Here is a 16466-nt window from a genome sequence, read left to right on the forward strand (position 1 = left end):
GTGGAAGCAGCAGTCAAGAAATCAAATGACGTATTGCATTGGGCAAATCTGCTGCAAAAGACCTCTTTAAAGTGTTGAAAAGTAAAGATGTCACTTGGAGGGCTAAGGTCGGAGTGACTCAAGCCACGGTACTTTGAATCGCCTCATGCATGTGAAAAATGAACGAAAAATAAGGAAGACCAAGGAATTGATGCCTTTGAATTATGGTGTTGGAGAAGAATACTGAATATACCATGGACTGCCAGAAGAAGGAACAAATCTGTTTTGGAAGAAGTACAGCCAGAATGCTCTTAGAAATGAGGATAACCAGACTTTGTCTCTCGTACTTTGGACATGCTATCGGGAGGGAACAGTTCCTGGAGAGGGACGTCATGCTTGGGAGAGGGTCAGCTAAAAAGAGGAAGACCCTCCGGGAGATGGATTGACACAGTGGCTCTGTTGCTGCAACAATGGCCTCAGAGACTGCAATGATTGTGAGGATGGTGCAGGACCAGGCAGTGTTTCATTCTGTTGTACGTAGTGTCGCTGTGAGTCAGAACCAACTCGACAGCACCTAACGACAACAACTTCTGGATGGATTCAAACTTCCAACCTTTCAGTTAGCAGCCAAGCCCTTTAACCGTTTTCTGCCACCCAGGAACTTTGGAAAGGGCTTGCGTAGTATTTAAAATCATTCAAGCTTCAGATGAAGCTACCTGTGGGTTCTAATATTATGCCCATTTCACAGATGGGGAAACTAAGGGTCTGTTAGGAATTGAATTGTGTCTCCCAAAAAGGTATGTTCAAGTCCTAACCCCTAGTACCTCTGAACTTGACCTTGTTTGGTCACTTCCTTGTTCACCGCCCTGCTTGACTCCTGCTGGTCCTGCCAACCTCCTGCAGACCTCTGATGCCCACCTGCCACCCAGGGCCTTTCCACATACTGTCTCCTCTGCCTGGACAGTTTCTCCTCTCTGTTGACCTGGTCACCTCCTCTTTCTGCCTCTTGAGCCCACACCTCCTCTAGAAAGCCCCCCAGGTTGTCCCTGGCCAGGTATGGGAACCTGAACCTACCGAGAACCTCCCCTTGGTATGTCCCTCACGGAAGGCATTTTTTCAAGGGATGAGTGTGCATCCGGCAGGTCTGTCTGATGTGGAGTACTGAGTGCACGCTGGGGGGTCTCCTGAGGCTTGGGTGTGATGGCACCCATTGATTTCATGGCACCCTCGGGGGGTAAATGGGAGAAGTAAATGTCGTTAGGCACCTGAGCTGGGCTCCTGCTGAGGTCATCCTGAGTTGTCCCCCTGCCCACTTTGCAGGCCTGTCTCCCAGCAGCCTAGGGCCTCCTGAGAGGCATGGCCAAGGCTGTTCCCCCATGTAAACAGGCGACACTAAATGTCGCCAAACTTGAGGGGTGTCCCGGGACGCCCTTCCTGAGACAGGAGACCGCCACTCACCATTCTGCTGACCACTGACTCAGGGCGACCCTGTGTGTGTCAGCGTAGAACTGCACTCCACTGGGTTTTCAGGAGCTGATTTTTCAGGTTACCAGGCCTTCCTTCCGAGGTACCCGTGGGTGGACTTGAACCTCCGACCCACTGGTTAGCAGCCGAGTGTGTTCACTGTTTGTACCACCCAGGGACTCCAGCTTCAACAACACCTCTTGATGACCTCGCAGTGTCTGTGGGTCAGGAGGCCAGAAGTTGCTCCCCTGGGACTTCTGCCTCAAGGTCTGTCCCAGGCTGAAGCTGAGGTGCCGGTGGCTGCTGGGGTCTCATCTGAAGGCCTCACTTCAATGTCAATGCTGTCATTTTTTCTGTGAATATAGCATTATACAGAATTATAATTTTTAAATAAAAAGGAACCAAAACTTTCGTATTGTGTATTCGATATGCCTAGATTTGTGCTGTGGGAAAACTCAGAAAAGGGTTTCCACAGGCATTTGACACAGCATTTGCCCTGGGGTGGTGGTGTTGGGTGTGCTGACAGCAACTGGATTCTGACTCGTAGGGACCCCATGTGACAAAGTAGAACTGCCCCCATAGGGTTTTATAGGCTATCATCTTTATGGGAGGAGCCCTGGTGGCACAGTGGTTAAAGGGCTTGTTTGCTAACCAAAAGGTTGGCAGTTAGAACCCACCAGCCACTCTGAAGGAGACAGATGTGGGCAGTCTGCTTCTGCAAAGATTTACAGCCTTGGAAACCTTATGGGGGCAGTTCTGCTCTGTTGTATAGGGTTGCTATGAGTCGAAGTCAACGCGAAGGCAGGGGGTTTGGAATTTTCATCTTTATGGGAACAGATCAACAGGTCTCTCTCCCGCCGAGCTGCTGGTGGGTTCAAACAGCCAACCTTTTGGTTAGCAGCCGAGCATGTTAACCACTGCACCACCAGGCTCCTGCTCCTCTGTCCTGGGGTAGGAGGGAGGAAGTGAATGGGGAGGAGGAAAACAGGCTCTCCTATCTCATCTTTTTAAAAAGCCCTGAAGCAAATGAACGAAACGCTAACGTGTTCATTTTAGTGGCAGGTACATGACTGTTAGACTTTTTAGGTGTCTGTATTTTTAACGGAATCCCTGGGTAGTGCAAATGGTTACTGTGTTCAGCTGCTAGCTGAAAGGTTGAAGGTTCGCGTTCACCCAGAGATGCCTCAGAAAAAAGGCCTGGCAATCTACTTCTGAAAAACCAGCCACTGAAAACCCAATGGAGCGCCATTCTATCTGTCACACACCGGGTTGACATGAGTCAGAGTTGACTCAACAGCAATTTTTTTTCTTTAATAAATGGGTTCTCCTCCAATTGTTGTCACTGATTATACCCAACGGCTTTGCAAACTGCAAAGTGGTTGAGGTGTATCTTAAACGTGTTTTATTTTTCAGTACTTGCCTGTGATCTTGCTTCTTCCTTCTTCATATTTATTTAATGATGATGAATAAATTAAATTATCAGGCAGTCGATTGGCTGGGAGGTTGAAAGTCACAAGGCAGTCACTTACCACCATCTGAAAAAAACACAGTTCATCTATTCGGTATTGTCAGTGTAGACCAGGGTCTCTCCCTTGGCACTGCTGACGTGCGGGCCAGGTAATCGCTAAGGCGAGGCCGTCCTGTGCGCTGTAGGGTGTTGAGCAGCATCCGTGGCCTCCACCCACTCGATGCCCGTGGCACCTCCTGGTCATGATAACCACAAATGTCTCCAGACATTGGAATTGTCCTCTGGGGGTCAGAATGCCCCCAGGTGAAAACAACTGGTGTAGACCAGTAAGGACAGGAATTAAAACAGTACTTGGCACACAGTAGACGCTCAGTCAATACGTGTCGATAATCACGGAGTTGACATGAATAGATTTGCAGTTCTACCCTGACTTCAGAGTGACCTTGGGCCTCTTTGACCCTCGGTTCCCTCTTCTATGAAATGGGGGCAAAGCGCAGAAAACGATCATGCTGGTGATGCCTTGTATGGCCCTGTGGCGTGAGGGCTAAGACTTCACCGCCAGCTCGGGCCACGCGCAGAGGTAACTTTCAACCTCAAAGTCGAAGAGGAAACGGAAGTGGCGCCTGCATCTCTCGGTGCCTGGCCCTGGGCGCCAACCCTATGTACCCGCGCACGCGCCCTTCGCTGCCGCGCACGCACGCCCGCACGCACGCACGCACGCGCCCGCACGTGGCTCGGCCCCTGCGTGCACGCCCCTTGGGGGACGGGGCCAACATTCCGGACTTCATTTCCCAGCGCGCCCCGCGGCGATATCGGCAGCCACCCGGGCGGAAGCCCCGCGAGGAGGGCGGCTGCGACTGCGGCGGCGCGGACCCCACACGCACGCGCGCTCTCGTCGCACGTTCGCACTCACGCACGCCGCACCCCTGGCCCCGCCCCTGGCGGCCCCGTGCGGGAGCGCGCCCGGGCGTGTGCAGGGCGGCGGCGCGGGCGCGGGGGCGCGCGGTGACCGTTGGCGCTGAGGGGAGGAGGCAGTAGCCGCCGCCGCCGCCGCCGTTGCGCAGATCCGGGCCGCGGCTGTGGAGAGGGCGACGGGGCGGGTGACCTTCCGGAGGCGGGAGCGAGCGAGGAGGTCCGGGCACGCCGAGCGCCGCCGCCGCCATGAACAACTCGGGCGCCGACGAGATCGGGTGAGGACCGGCGGGCGCCGGGCCTGCGCCGCCGCCGCCGCCCCGGGCCGCGAAACGCCGCCCCCGGGCCCGCCCCGCTCAAGGTCACGCGGGCGGGGAGCGGAGGACGGCGGCCTCTGGGCCCCGGATGCCCGAGCCCCGACTTGCGGGCCGGGGAACCCCGGACGGGCGCCCTTCCCCGGCTTCCTGACGGCGCGACGCGAGCGGGAGCCCGGGGGTCGGGGCGTCTGCCTCCCGACTTGTGGGCTTGGGGGGCCCGGGCGGGTGCTCGGGGCGGTTCGGGACCCCCTTCTCCACTTCCCGCCCCAGGGGATCCTAACTGGGGCCTCTGGGACCCCGGGGCGTCCCTGTCGCTTCGCTACTGAGGGGACCCCGGACTGGTGCTGTTGGGGCGCCCGGGGCACCTTGTGCCGGCTCCCTGAAGTGGAAGGGGTCCCGGACGGGGCCCTCGCGGGCTTTGGGGCGCCTCTCTCCGACCTCTCGGCTCTGGGACCTGGGCTGGGAGCCTTTGGTCGCCGCCCCGCTTGGGGGAGACCCTGTAAGGGAGGCCTGGCGGGGCCCGGGGCGCCCCAACTTGGCGCCTCGGCGCACGTGGCGGCCCAGGCGGGGGTTTCGCTTCTGCCGCCGCCGCCTCCTTCCCTCCGGGGCCGCGGTCGGGGCCGCGGGGGCCGGGCCGCCCCCGGGGCAGTCGGAGCCCAAGGTCACCGGAGCGGCGGCGCGTCCGTCTCGGCGCGGCCCCACCTGACCGGGATGGCGGCGGCGGCTGTTTTTGTTGTGTTTGAGCGCTTCCTGCTGCGGCCTCCGCATCGCGTGTGTTGAAAATAAAGAAAAAAAGGAGGCGCGAGGCTGGGGCGCCGCTGTAGCGCGGGGGGGGTTTGCTGTGGCGAAGCCCCCCGTTGCCTGACGCTAACGGGCGGGGACCCCGGGAGCCGGGCTTCCACGGTGTCAGCGATCCGGCTGTTCAGTTCTTCCGTGAAAAGGAGGGCCGACCGCCTGGCCTGGGGCTCTTGGTGGAGGCGGCTGCCTTCAGCCTTGGACAGAGGCAGCGAGCCTGGAGTGCTGGGTGGGTGAGGACCAGTCGTTGACTGGTGGACGCTTGGCTCCTGGGCTCCCTTTCCTCCCCGGCTACAGGTTACACTCGTGAATATAAAGTGCTTTTTGGGGGCATCTCACACCAAGAAACAGAAAGCAAACACTTTTGAGAGAGGCAGGAGGAAGCCCTTGGCTTCCAGCTTTTCCGGCATGGTGAAACTTGGGGCTTTTCTGATGTGAACCTAGGAGATGGGGGGACAGGCAGTGATGACATGGGACTCACTTTGACAGGCCAGTTAGCAGATCTCTGGGGGTGTATGGATGTATGCCTCCAGAGAGAGCAGCCTTCAGCTGGCAAGGGCCGAGGGCCCTGCTGTCTCACCTCGGAGAAGTGGCCTTTAAGGGAAGGAGGAGGGTGTGGCATCCTCCCTTATGCTCTGGGGGGACCAGGCCCAGGTGCTGAGAGCTCGGCCCCTCACTCCAACAGCAGCTCTTAGGAGGGAGGTCCTCTTACCCCAGCTCTAGCAGTGAGGAAGTTGAGTAGAGCAAAGCAGGGCCTCCCTCCCCCAACGCACGCACTCAGGAAGGGCACAGCCAGAATCTGAGCCTGGGTCTGGAAGTGGCACCCTCCACCCTGCACAGACTCAAGGCCCTGGGGGTGCTGCTCCTTCCACCCTGGCATTCTAGTTGTCACTGAGGCACCCTGCTTTGCTTGGGGCCCTTTCCCCACCCAGGTGGGTCCCCCACACAGCCTGAATTGTAAAGTACAGGTTACCCCCAGCAAGTTTTTTGTTTTTTTGTTTTTTTTTGGTTTTTATTGTGCTTTAAGTGAAAGTTTACAAATCAAATCAGTTCCTAATACAAAAACTTATACACACCTTGCTATGTACTCCTGATGGCTCTCCCCCTAATGAGATAGCATACTCCTTCCCTCCACTCTATATTTTCGTGTCCATTTGGCTAGCTTCTGATCCCCTCTGCCCTCTCATCTCCCCTTCAGACAGGAGATGCCAACATAGTCTCATGTGTCTCCTTGATCCAAGAAGCTCATTCTTCGCCAGTATCATTTTCTATCCCATAGTCCAGTCCGATCCTTGTCTGAAGAGTTGGCTTCAGGAATGGTTCCTGTCTTGGGCTAACAGAAGGTCTGGGGGCCGTGACCACCGGGGTCCTTCTAGTCTCAGTCAGACCATTAGGCCTGGTCCTTTTACCTGAATTTGGGGTCTGTATCCCACTGCTCTCCTGCTCCCTCAGGGGTTCTCCGTTGTGTTCCCTGTCAGGGCGGTCATCGGTTGTAGCCAGGGCACCATCTAGTTCTTCTGCTCTCAGGCTGATGGAGTCTCTGGTTTATGTGGCCCTTTCTGATTTTTAGGCTCATAATTACCTTGTGTCTTTGGTGTTCTTCATTCTCCTTTGCCCAGGTGGGTTGAGACCCATTGATGCAGCTTAGATGGCTGCTTACTAGCGTTGAAGACCCCAGAAGTCAGTCTCCAAAGTGGGATGCACTTTTATTACACCAGTTGACTTAGATGTCCCTTGAAACCATGGTCCCCAAGCTGCCGCCCCTGCTACGCTGGCCTTTGAAGCATTCAGTTTATTCAGGAAACTTCTTTGCTTTAGTTTCATCCAGGTGTGCTGACCTCGTCTGTAGTGTGTTGTCCTTCCCTTCACCCGAAGTAATTCTTATCTGCTATCTAACCAGTGAAAACCCCTCCCCAGCAAGTTTTTAACACCTTATAGAGAAACACCAGCTTCTATTTTATATAGGAAATGCGTCTCCAACTTATATAGGAAATCCAGGGTCGACTCTGAGCTCCTTGCTCAGATGTTCCGGAAGTTCTGTGGCCCCGTGGAGCTGCCTATGGCAGACCTCGGTGGTTAGCTGTGGGCGTGTGTCCAGCATGGACCTCGTGAGGGCCTGAAGGGCTGAGGGATCTCTGATGACACCACTGGCTCTGGGCTCACCTCAGCCCTGCCTGAGTGGGCCTCAGGCTTGTAAGGTGGGACGGGTGGTTCTCGGGTCCACAGCATTGTGCTGGAGTCCCAGCTGCAGGCCAGAGCTGTGTCCCAGACCTGGTTCAGTGACCCGCACTGCTGAGGTTGAGCCTGTCCTTGGCTTCGCTCCAGCCGGCTTAGGGAGCACCATCTGGTGAAGACAGTGCTTTCATGGTGTGCTCTCATTTCCAAAGCCAGCCAGAGGTGCCGGTGACATCCCCAGGGAGGGGCATCTCCAGGGAGGGAGGCCGCTGGGCTTACGGTGGGACAGGGCACCAAATACCGCCCTCCTTCCTATCTGAAGCACCTTCTGGCTGCCCTGTCGGAGGGGGTGGGGCCGTGCCTGGCAGGGATGGCCTGAGGCCTTGCTTGCTGCCCCGTAGGCCTTGAAGGACCATTCGGAGTCTCTGGAATGCTGCACCTCAGGTAAAAGGAGGTCCTTACAGACCCCCCTGCAGTGTCTCTGGGGCCTCCCTGTGCCCCCTGGACCCCATGGTGTCATACGAGTGTCTGCTGTGGCACCTCGGCAGGGATTGGGCTCGCCACAGTGTCTTATCTTCTGCTGTTGTCAGGTGCTGTGTAGTCGGTTCCAACTCAGTACTGATCCTATGTATGACAGAAGGAAACGCTAACGGCTCCTGCACCATCCTCACAGTCATTGTTATGCTTCAGCTCATTGTTGTCTCATCTGCTGGGCTCCTCTATTTGGGGTCCCCCCAGGACTGGGGGGCTGGACATCTCTGAGGAAGGTGTCACTGAGAAAGGAAGGTCGGCTGGAAGGGGAGGCAGAGCAGTGCCTGGGGGTCAGAGTCGAGGACATGGGGTGCAGCCCATCCATGTGTCCCCAAGCCCAGCGGCAGGGGAAAGACAATGGCTGAAGGACGTCCAGAACACAGGGTGGTCTGCAGGTGGCAGGTCTGGGTCCTTTGTGATCACAGTTATTGGGGAAAGGTGCTGGAAATGCTTTGGGAGCAGGTCCCTGGCAGTGGTCACAGGCTGGGCCTGGACGGCAGGTCCCAGGAGCGCTGAGGTGGGTCAGATGCCTGCAGGAGCACAGGAGAAGGCTGGGGTTTGTGGAGAAGGCTGCTGCTTGTGATCGTGGGAGGTGATGGGAAATTCCAGGGCAAGGGGAGGAGAGAGGGTCCTGTCCAGAGCTCTTCCCTTGCTTTCGGGTTATTCAGCAGCAAGGTCTCCCCCGTGGCACTGTGGACTCAGGGGTTGGGGGTTGTATCATTCTCTCAGGTGGGCTGTCCTGTGCATTGCAGGGTGTTGAGCAGCATCCCTGGTCTCCATCCACTTGATGCCAGTAGCAACACCACCCCCCCCGCCCCGTCGTAACAACCACACATCCCCAGACATCACTCGGTGTCCCCTGGGGCAGAGTCACCCCTGGCTGAGAAGCACGTTTTGAGACTTTTTTGCTTTTCTTGGCCTTGTTCCACCGTGTCTGTGCCACTTGTGCTTTGTGGTTGTGAAACTTGTTGCTTGTGTCAGGTGCGGTTTGAGCCTTAGACACTGCCCGTGGTGTTGAATGTTTTCCTGAACCGCTTCCTGTGAGATAACAAAACATTTGCTATTTCAGCAACCTTTACATGTACGATTCAGTGACATTAAATGTGTTGATCGTGCTGGTCAGCCATCACCATTAACCGTCCCCACAGCCGGGATCGTGGTGGGAGGACGGGGTCTGGCTCATGAGGATCACTGGCAGTGATGCCAGGGCCAGTATTGTGTCCCCTTGCAGGTTAGGGAGACTGAGGCTTAGAGTGTCCAGGGGACTTGCCCAAGGTCACCTGGGGACTGGGTGTGTCAGGACTGGATCCCTCCTCCCACTGTGCATGTGGCCCTTGTGGGGAGTCAGCCCCAGACGTGGGGCAGCTTTACTCCCTCGTGACTGAGTGAGAGTCGCTGGCCTGGCGCAGCTTTGTCCCTTCCGTAGACTTGATTGGAGATGCTATTGTACCCGCTCTCCTCAGACAGAACTCTCGGCCCAGCCTGGGGCCCGTGACCTGCCAGCTCTGGAGTTGCCTGGGGAGTCTGTGGGCTGCAGTTGGGCCCAGGTGAACGTGCCAGGCCAGGGCTTTGCCTTTGGAGCCCACAGCAGTTTGTGTGGGGTTTCTCGGGTCCTGTGGCCCCACGGTCATTGGGGGGCAAGAAGGGAATGAGGCCGCAGGGGCAGGTGGTGGGTGAAGGCTCACAGCCCGTGGGGCAGTGCTTTGGGGTGAAAGCGACCACATTCCAACCCTGGCAATGTGGCTTGGGCAAGTCCTCATAAGAGAGACCATTGGTCCCGTGCCGCTCCCAGTGCCAACTTCAGTGTGTGGAAACTGAGGACCCCAAGGTCCTTCAGAGGGCGGTCCTTTGTGTCCCCACTCAGAGAGGCGCACGTGTTTTGGAGCATAAGCTCTGTGTTTTATGAACAGGCACGCGTGCCGCAGAGCCGTGATTGGTCACAGGCCTTTTGCTTCCTGCCCCTGTGAGGAGGGGGTCGTGCCAGGGCCGGGGAAGGCAACGTCTTCCAGAAGCTGCTACCATGGTCCTTTCTGGTGGCTGCCTGTTCTGTGCCAGGCAGGCCATGGCTGGTGCTGGGCCCGAAGGAGGGGTGCCTCAGCCCAGGCTGGCAGGGTGGCCCCAGGGTGTGGCAGGCCTGTCACTGGGAAGCTTGCCAGGTGCTGCCTGGGAGACAGGCCCTTGGCGCCAGCGGGGGTCGGTGCAGGCACACAGGAAGCTCTCTGAGGCCTCAGTACCTAGTGCAGCCACCATGCGGTTGCCTTCAAGTACACAGAGCAGGGGTGATGGTCATCCTGGGGTGGTAGTCCTCTGAGGGTGGGTTCGGGTGCCACAGGCAGGAGAGGGTATACAGTAGTGCAGGACCCTCAGTGGCACCTGCGCCGGTGGCCCCAGGATGAGAGTGCCCACCACTCAGGGTGCGCCTGTGTGTGATTGCCGCAGAGCTGGGTTGGGGGTAGGGAGAGTCGCCGGGTCAGATTTTAGGCCTTGGGGCTTCACAGAGGTCACTTAGGGAGACCTGGTGGAGGTGGGCAGGGCTCAGACAACAGCCCTACTTGGTGAGGGCTCTGCCCCAGACTCTGCCCTGGGAAAGGGTGTGATAGCCAGGGGAGCTAGTGTGCCCCACACCAGAGCTGCTGCTCTGGGGGCACCGTCAGCCAGGTGGTGACTTCCTGCCCACCAGACCACTTCAGAGGCCAAGCAGGGGCTGGAGAGCTGGGTGTTTTTAGTTTATCCTTTAATCCGTGTCAGCCAGTTTGTAAATACCTGCTAGAGTTTAGCTTTGCACGGTGCCCAGTCGGGTTTCTGGCCTGAGCAGGCTGTCGTTGGGAGGACTCGGCCATTGACTGGTCCGCTGGCAGTGCCATCCCAAGTGAGCTGACTAAGGCCCCCAGCTTCCTTGTGTCCGGCCGGGTGTGAGAGCTCTGCCAGCTGCTTCTGCACCGGGCAACAGACTGATGGAAAGGCGTCTGGGTCTCAGGCCCTGCCCAGAAGCCGCATCTGTGCCGGGGTGCTGTGATGGCAGGTCCACTCCCGTTTCCGTGTTTATACCTCCTGAGGGTGGCAGCCGGGGCCACTCTGTTTTCACAGGTTTGAACTTTGTGCCAGGTACCGGGCTCGTGCCAGGTACCGGGCTCTTGCAAGGGCCTTGCCACTGGGGCGTGAAACCCTGCTAGCACAAGCCAGTGGGGCCCCCCGAACCTCCTGGGGGAGAACGTGTCTCGCCCGACACTGGTTCTGTGTGCAGCCCCTTGCCTGGTGCTGGCTCCAGCTCATCTTCCTCCCTTGAAACAAGCAGGTCCATAAAGATAAGACGTCCCAGGCGGTGCCCCCGGGACCAGGAGTGACGCGTCATCATGTCTGAGGAGATGTAATTCTGACAGTCAGCAGGCAGGAGCCTCCCACAGCTCCCACCTTACAGACACGATGCAGGAATGGTCCAACTGTCCCCGCAGGCCTGACCCAGCAGGCTCCCCAGCTGCCCCATCTTACCCGGTTTGTGTGCCGTCTGCGTGTGCGTGTGCTGTATGTGTACCTGAGTGCACCTGCCATATGCGTGCCTGTGTGCGTGCCTTATGTGTGCCTGTGTGCATGTGCCGTATGTGTGCCTGAGTGCGCGTGCCGTATGCGTGCCTGACCACGTGCCGTATGCGTGCCTGTGTGCACCTGCCATATGCGTGCCTAGCATGTGTGCCTGTGTGCGCGTGCCTGAGTGCGTGCTATATGTGTGCCTGTGTGTGCGTACCGTATGCGTGCCTGAGTGCGCCTGCCATATGCGTGCCTGAGTGTGTGCTGTATGTGTGCCTGTGTGCGCGTACTGTATACGTGCCTGAGTGCGTGCTGTATGTGTGCCTGTGTGCGCCTGCCATGTGCATTCCTGAGTGCGCGTGCCGTATGCGCCTGAGTGCGTGCTATATGTGTGCCTGTGTGCGCGTACCGTATGCGTGCCTGAGTGCGTGCTGTATATGTGCCTGTGTGTGCGTGCCGTATGCGTGCCTGAGTGCATATGCACACACCGTTTCCTTCAGTCATGTGAGCTGGAGACCGAGGTCGTGCCAGGCCTTAGTTGCAGGTTCTGTCCTGGAGTTGAGGCATGGGGTGGGTACAAGCCTCAGTCTTCCAATCCACAGGCGAGTTCCAGTTGTCAGTTGCCCCGGTAACTGTCCTCTCAGCCTTTCCCCCTTAATACCTGATCGTGGTATTTCACCAAGGCCCAGACCTGGACCGGTCTGACAGGTTCCTTCCTCATGGGAGCCCAGGAGGGCCGCCTGCTCAGTACCTGATGGTGGGGTTGGAGGCATTGGGGGCAGGGAGAGGCAGCGTGTCTTTGTGTGAATGGGTTGCTTCTCGGAGCATGCCCTTGCCTGCTCCCATGTGAGGCCTGTGGAGAATCCCCAGCCCGCTTTACAAGCGCCCAGGGTTGGCAGGGAGAGAAGGCAGGCGTGTCCTGGCCGTGCTGGCCTGGTTCCGAGAGTGCGGAGGAGACCAGAGGCTTCAGCTTCATGAGGCCTGACAGCTCCTGCCGCTGCTGGGGCAGCATGTTCCCCCAAAACCCATTCTCCCAAGCTGGCTTCTCACCCTTCCCAGACCAGACCCAGGCGGGAGGCATCTGGGAGACGGTGGTGGGAAGGCCTTGGAGACAAGGATGCAGGTCTCACATCTGTTTGTGAGGGGCTGGTCAGTGCAGGTGCGGTTCACTAGTCCCTATGCTTGCCATGTCCAGCAGGGGACGGTGGGCGTCCTTGTGAGGCTCCTTGTTGAGTGAGTCATTGGGTGCTGTGGTAGAGGACAAGTACCTGTACCCCGAGTTCTCTTGATTGCTGAAGGGTGGCAGTAATCAACTCTGCGAGGGCTTTGTGCCTTCCAGGCAGATTGTGGTGTGGGGGGCTGCAGACATGGGAGGCTTTGGCACTCTGGCTTTAAAGGCCTGTTCAGTTGGCACCCGGGTCTTGGCTCAGCCAGGGTCCTGGTGAGTCAGGGGTGTCTGACCTTGCTGCTTGTACCCCTTCCTCTGGGGCGGGAGTGATGGGTAAGTGGGGTCCTGGTAGCTCCACTCTCTGACCCACTTTTCTCATCTGTTGTTCCCACTACCTGGGCCTGGGTGGGCATGACCGGGTGGCCGTGTGGGTGCTGCAGGTACACAGGTGAGCAGTCTCCAGTGGGGGCTGGAACTGCCAGGTGAACAGGACGCAGGGCAGCATGGCACTGTGGGGCAGGAGGCCACCACCAGAGGACACATGCCTGGCTCTGCGCCATCAGTGTGAGGCCTGCCCTGAGGCCCCTCCCCGAGGTGGACCCCATCCTGGCCAGTTGTCAACAGCTCTGTGGACGGCCAGGGTGTCGGGGTGGGTTCTGGGCCGCCCCAGGGGGTGTGAGGTACCCCGAGGGGAGGGACAGGAACTTCTCTACCCTGGGCTGGGTCATGCAGCTCGCCCTGAGGGAGATCACTAAGGCTGCAGGGCTGGTGGTGGGGTGCCAGTTCTGCGCCTGGAGCTTTGGGGGTGGCCCACTGGCTGCAGGCTCTTGTTTGTGTACTCGGGCGTAGTTCAGAGGGTCCCTGTGACCTGGCCTCTGTTCTGAGTGTGTGGATGTGCGCCTCGTATGGTGTGAGTGGCTTCCTGTTCTCTGTGTGTGCTTCATGCTCTAGACTGCCAGGTTCTTTTCTGCATGTGAAAGGTGTGAGTGTCGGAGGAAGCCCCTCCAGAGCGGCCCTGGCTGTGTGGTTGCCACGGCCTGTCCTCAGTCCAGCTCTGTCTGTGTGCACGGTCCTGGGGCGCATGGTGGCCACCTGCATGTTACGGCATTCTGTCCCTGAGATGCCGGCAAGTCACTTCTGTCTGTGTGCATGGCTCTGGGGTGCGTGGTGGCCACCTGCATGTTACGGCACTCTGTCCCCCTGATGCCGGTGAGTCACTTCTGTCTGCAGATATCCCTGTGCCCCGTGGTGTGGATTCGGGACCACAGGAGGGATTTCTGAGCGAGGATCAGTTCTGACTAAACGCTCGTTTATCCTGTGTTGCAGGAAGCTCTTCGTGGGTGGCCTGGACTGGAGCACAACCCAAGGTGGGTGCAGCCTGTGTGGGCGGGAGCCCAGCATGCCTGGGGCCTTCAGCTGTGTGATTTAGCGTCTTGCCACCTGTATTTTTTAAATCCCTGTGACTCTGTTTGGATTTTTGGGTCATTGAATTGGGAATTGGGTGGGGCAGAATGCAGCTGTCATTGCTTTGGAACTGCCGGAGTTGGTTTTGATGTTTCACATCTGTGTTCCAGGGAAGGGTTTAGACGGCCGGTTCCTAGCCAGGGCCCAGGTAGGTCTGGAGGCAGGAGGGCTGGAGGCACCCCAAGGGCTAAAGCTGCCCTCCCCAGCTCTGGTTCTACCTGGCAGTCGTGGGGTTCAGAACCGAGGAAGGGGTTGTTTGTGTCGCTGTTGGGGTAGCCTCCCTGAAACCACACCCTCCTGGGTGCTGGGCCTGGGCCTTTATAATGGACATAAAATGACTCTCCCTTATCCCTTACTTGTTGTCTTTCCCAAATGAACAACTCATGCGCCCCTTTAAAAGTTGCTAGTTCCAAACTGTTCTGGCAAGGTTGATAAACTAGGAGTGAGTGTGCGTGTCTCTGTGTGCGCATGTGTGTTTACGTGCCCTCTGTGAGACTTGTGCTTAATCCCCTGGTTTTGTGTGTTTCTGTTTTTGGTCCCCACTCTCTGAGCAGAGACACTACGCAGCTACTTTTCCCAATATGGAGAAGTTGTGGACTGTGTTATCATGAAAGATAAAACCACCAACCAGTCTCGAGGTTTTGGGTTTGTCAAATTTAAAGACCCAAACTGTGTGGGGACGGTGCTGGCCAGCAGACCACACACCCTAGATGGCCGGAACGTAAGTCTTCTTTCTGGGCTCTCTCTGCTTGCTGTCCTTTGGCTCTCTTCACACGGGCTCCACGTAAAAGGGCACAGGCGGTGCTTAGCCTGGTGTGGCGGGTGATGGGGGGACGCGTGCTTATGACTGCTACTGCCTGCTTTGCTAACACCTTCTGTGTGAGAGCAAGTAGCTTCCTCCTCACGATGCCTGGTTTGGAATTTACCGCAGATCGACCCAAAGCCATGCACACCCCGGGGGATGCAGCCGGAAAGGACACGGCCGAAAGAAGGCTGGGTAAGGGGCTGGGCTGCGGGAGGGTGAGGCTTTGAGCTGGCTATTTGCTCATTGAGATTGAGAGCGACAGAAGGCCCTCTTTTTTATTTATCGTGCTTTGAGAGTTTACAAATCAAGTCAGTCTCTCACACAAAAACTTATACACACCTTGCTCTGTACTTCTAGCTGCTCTCCCCCTAATGAGACAGCACGCTCCCCTCCACCCTGTATTCCTACTGTCCATTCAGCCAGTTCCTGTCCCCCTCTGCCTTCTCATCTCACCCCCAGACAGGAGCTGCCCACCTAGTCTCATGAGTCTACTTGAGCCAAGAAGCTCACTCTTCACCAGTATCATTTTCTGTCTTACAGTTCAGTCCAAAGAGTTGGCTTTGGGAATGGTTCCTGTCTTGGGCTAACAGAGGGTCCAGGGACCATGACCTCCAGAGTCCCTCTAGTCTCAGTCAGACCATTAAGTCTGGTCTTTTTACAAGAATTTGGGGTCTGCATCCCACTGCTCTCCTGCTCCCTCAGGGGTTCTCTGTCAGGGCCGTAGTAGGTTGTAGCCGGGCACCATCTAGTTCTTCTGGTCTCGGGCTGATGTAGTCTCTGGTTTATCTGGCCCTTTCTGTCTCTTGGGTTCATATTTACCTTGTGTCTTTGGTGTTCTTCATTCTCCTTTGCTCCAGGTAGGTTGAGACCAATTAATGCATCTTAGATGGCTGCTTGCTAACGTTGAAGACCCCAGACGCCATTCACCAAAGTGGGATGCAGAACGTTTTCTTAAGCCATTTGACCTAGATGTCCCTTGAAACCATGGTCCCCAGACCCCCATCCCTGCTACTCTGGCCCAGAAGGCCCTCTTGCTGACATTGGAGAAGTGGAGGATTGCTCGGGTTGATGTAAAGCACTGCGTGTTTTATAGCCAAGAAAATTTGCGTCAGCCCACTTCTGACCACCCCCACTCGGCAGCATAGCCTCTTGTTTTGTCCTTTCCTGACCTCCATCCAGCCCCGCCTGTCGGGCTCCCTCAGCTCCACCATCTGATCTCTGCTTGGTGGCGTGTTCTTTTTTTTTTTTTTTAATTGAGCTTCAAGTGAACGTTTACAAATCAAGTCAGTCTGTCACATATAAGTTTATATACACCTTACTCCATACTCCTTTTGTGACAATTTTGCCAGCTTCCAACCCTCTCTACCCTCCCATCCCCCCTCCAGACAGGAGATGCCAACACAGTCTCAAGTGTCCACCTGATATAATTAGCTCACTCTTCATCAGCATCTCTCTCCTACCCATTGTCCAGTCCCTTCCATGTCTGATGAGTTGTCTTCAGGAATGGTTCCCGTCCTGTGCCAACAGAAGGTCTGGGGACCGTGACCGCCAGGATTCCTCTAGTCTCCGTCAGACCATCATAAGTATGGTCTTTTTATGAGAATTTGGGGTCTTCATCCCACTGATCTCCTGCTCCCTCAGGGGTTCTCTGTTGTGCTCCCTGTCAGGGCAGTCATCAGTTGTGGCCGGGCACCAACTAGTTCTTCTGGTCTCAGGATGATGTAAGTCTCTGGTTCCTGTGGCCCTTTCTGTCTCTTGGGCTCTTAGTTATCGTGTGACCTTGGTGTTCTTCATTCTCCTTTGATCCAGGTGGGTGGAGACCAATTGATGCATCTTAGATGGCCGCTTGTTAGCATTTAGGAC

The 16466-nt window shown here is 56.9% G+C and overlaps 1 protein-coding gene across 5 annotated transcripts in view; it reads left to right on the plus strand.

The window, feature by feature from the left end:
* Positions 1 to 3960: 3960 nt before the first annotated feature.
* Positions 3961 to 16466, plus strand: part of DAZAP1 (DAZ associated protein 1) — a 28458-nt gene continuing 15952 nt past the window's right edge. Inside the window, exons 1-4 of one of the 5 annotated variants that reach the window (XM_023541765.2) lie at positions 3961 to 4101; positions 13661 to 13701; positions 14353 to 14519; positions 14730 to 14795. In XM_023541765.2, the coding sequence (XP_023397533.1) occupies positions 4073 to 4101; positions 13661 to 13701; positions 14353 to 14519; positions 14730 to 14795 (303 nt within the window). In that variant the 5' untranslated portion in view covers positions 3961 to 4072. Of the gene's footprint in view, positions 4102 to 10125; positions 11134 to 13660; positions 13702 to 14352; positions 14520 to 14729; positions 14796 to 16466 lie in introns of those variants that run through there. The other 4 variants (XM_010601859.2, XM_023541764.2, XM_003422527.3 and 1 more) reach the window with 4 other exon arrangements.

The sequence above is a fragment of the Loxodonta africana genome, chromosome 3 (genome assembly GCF_030014295.1).
Source record: "Loxodonta africana isolate mLoxAfr1 chromosome 3, mLoxAfr1.hap2, whole genome shotgun sequence".
Classification (NCBI taxonomy): domain Eukaryota; kingdom Metazoa; phylum Chordata; class Mammalia; order Proboscidea; family Elephantidae; genus Loxodonta; species Loxodonta africana.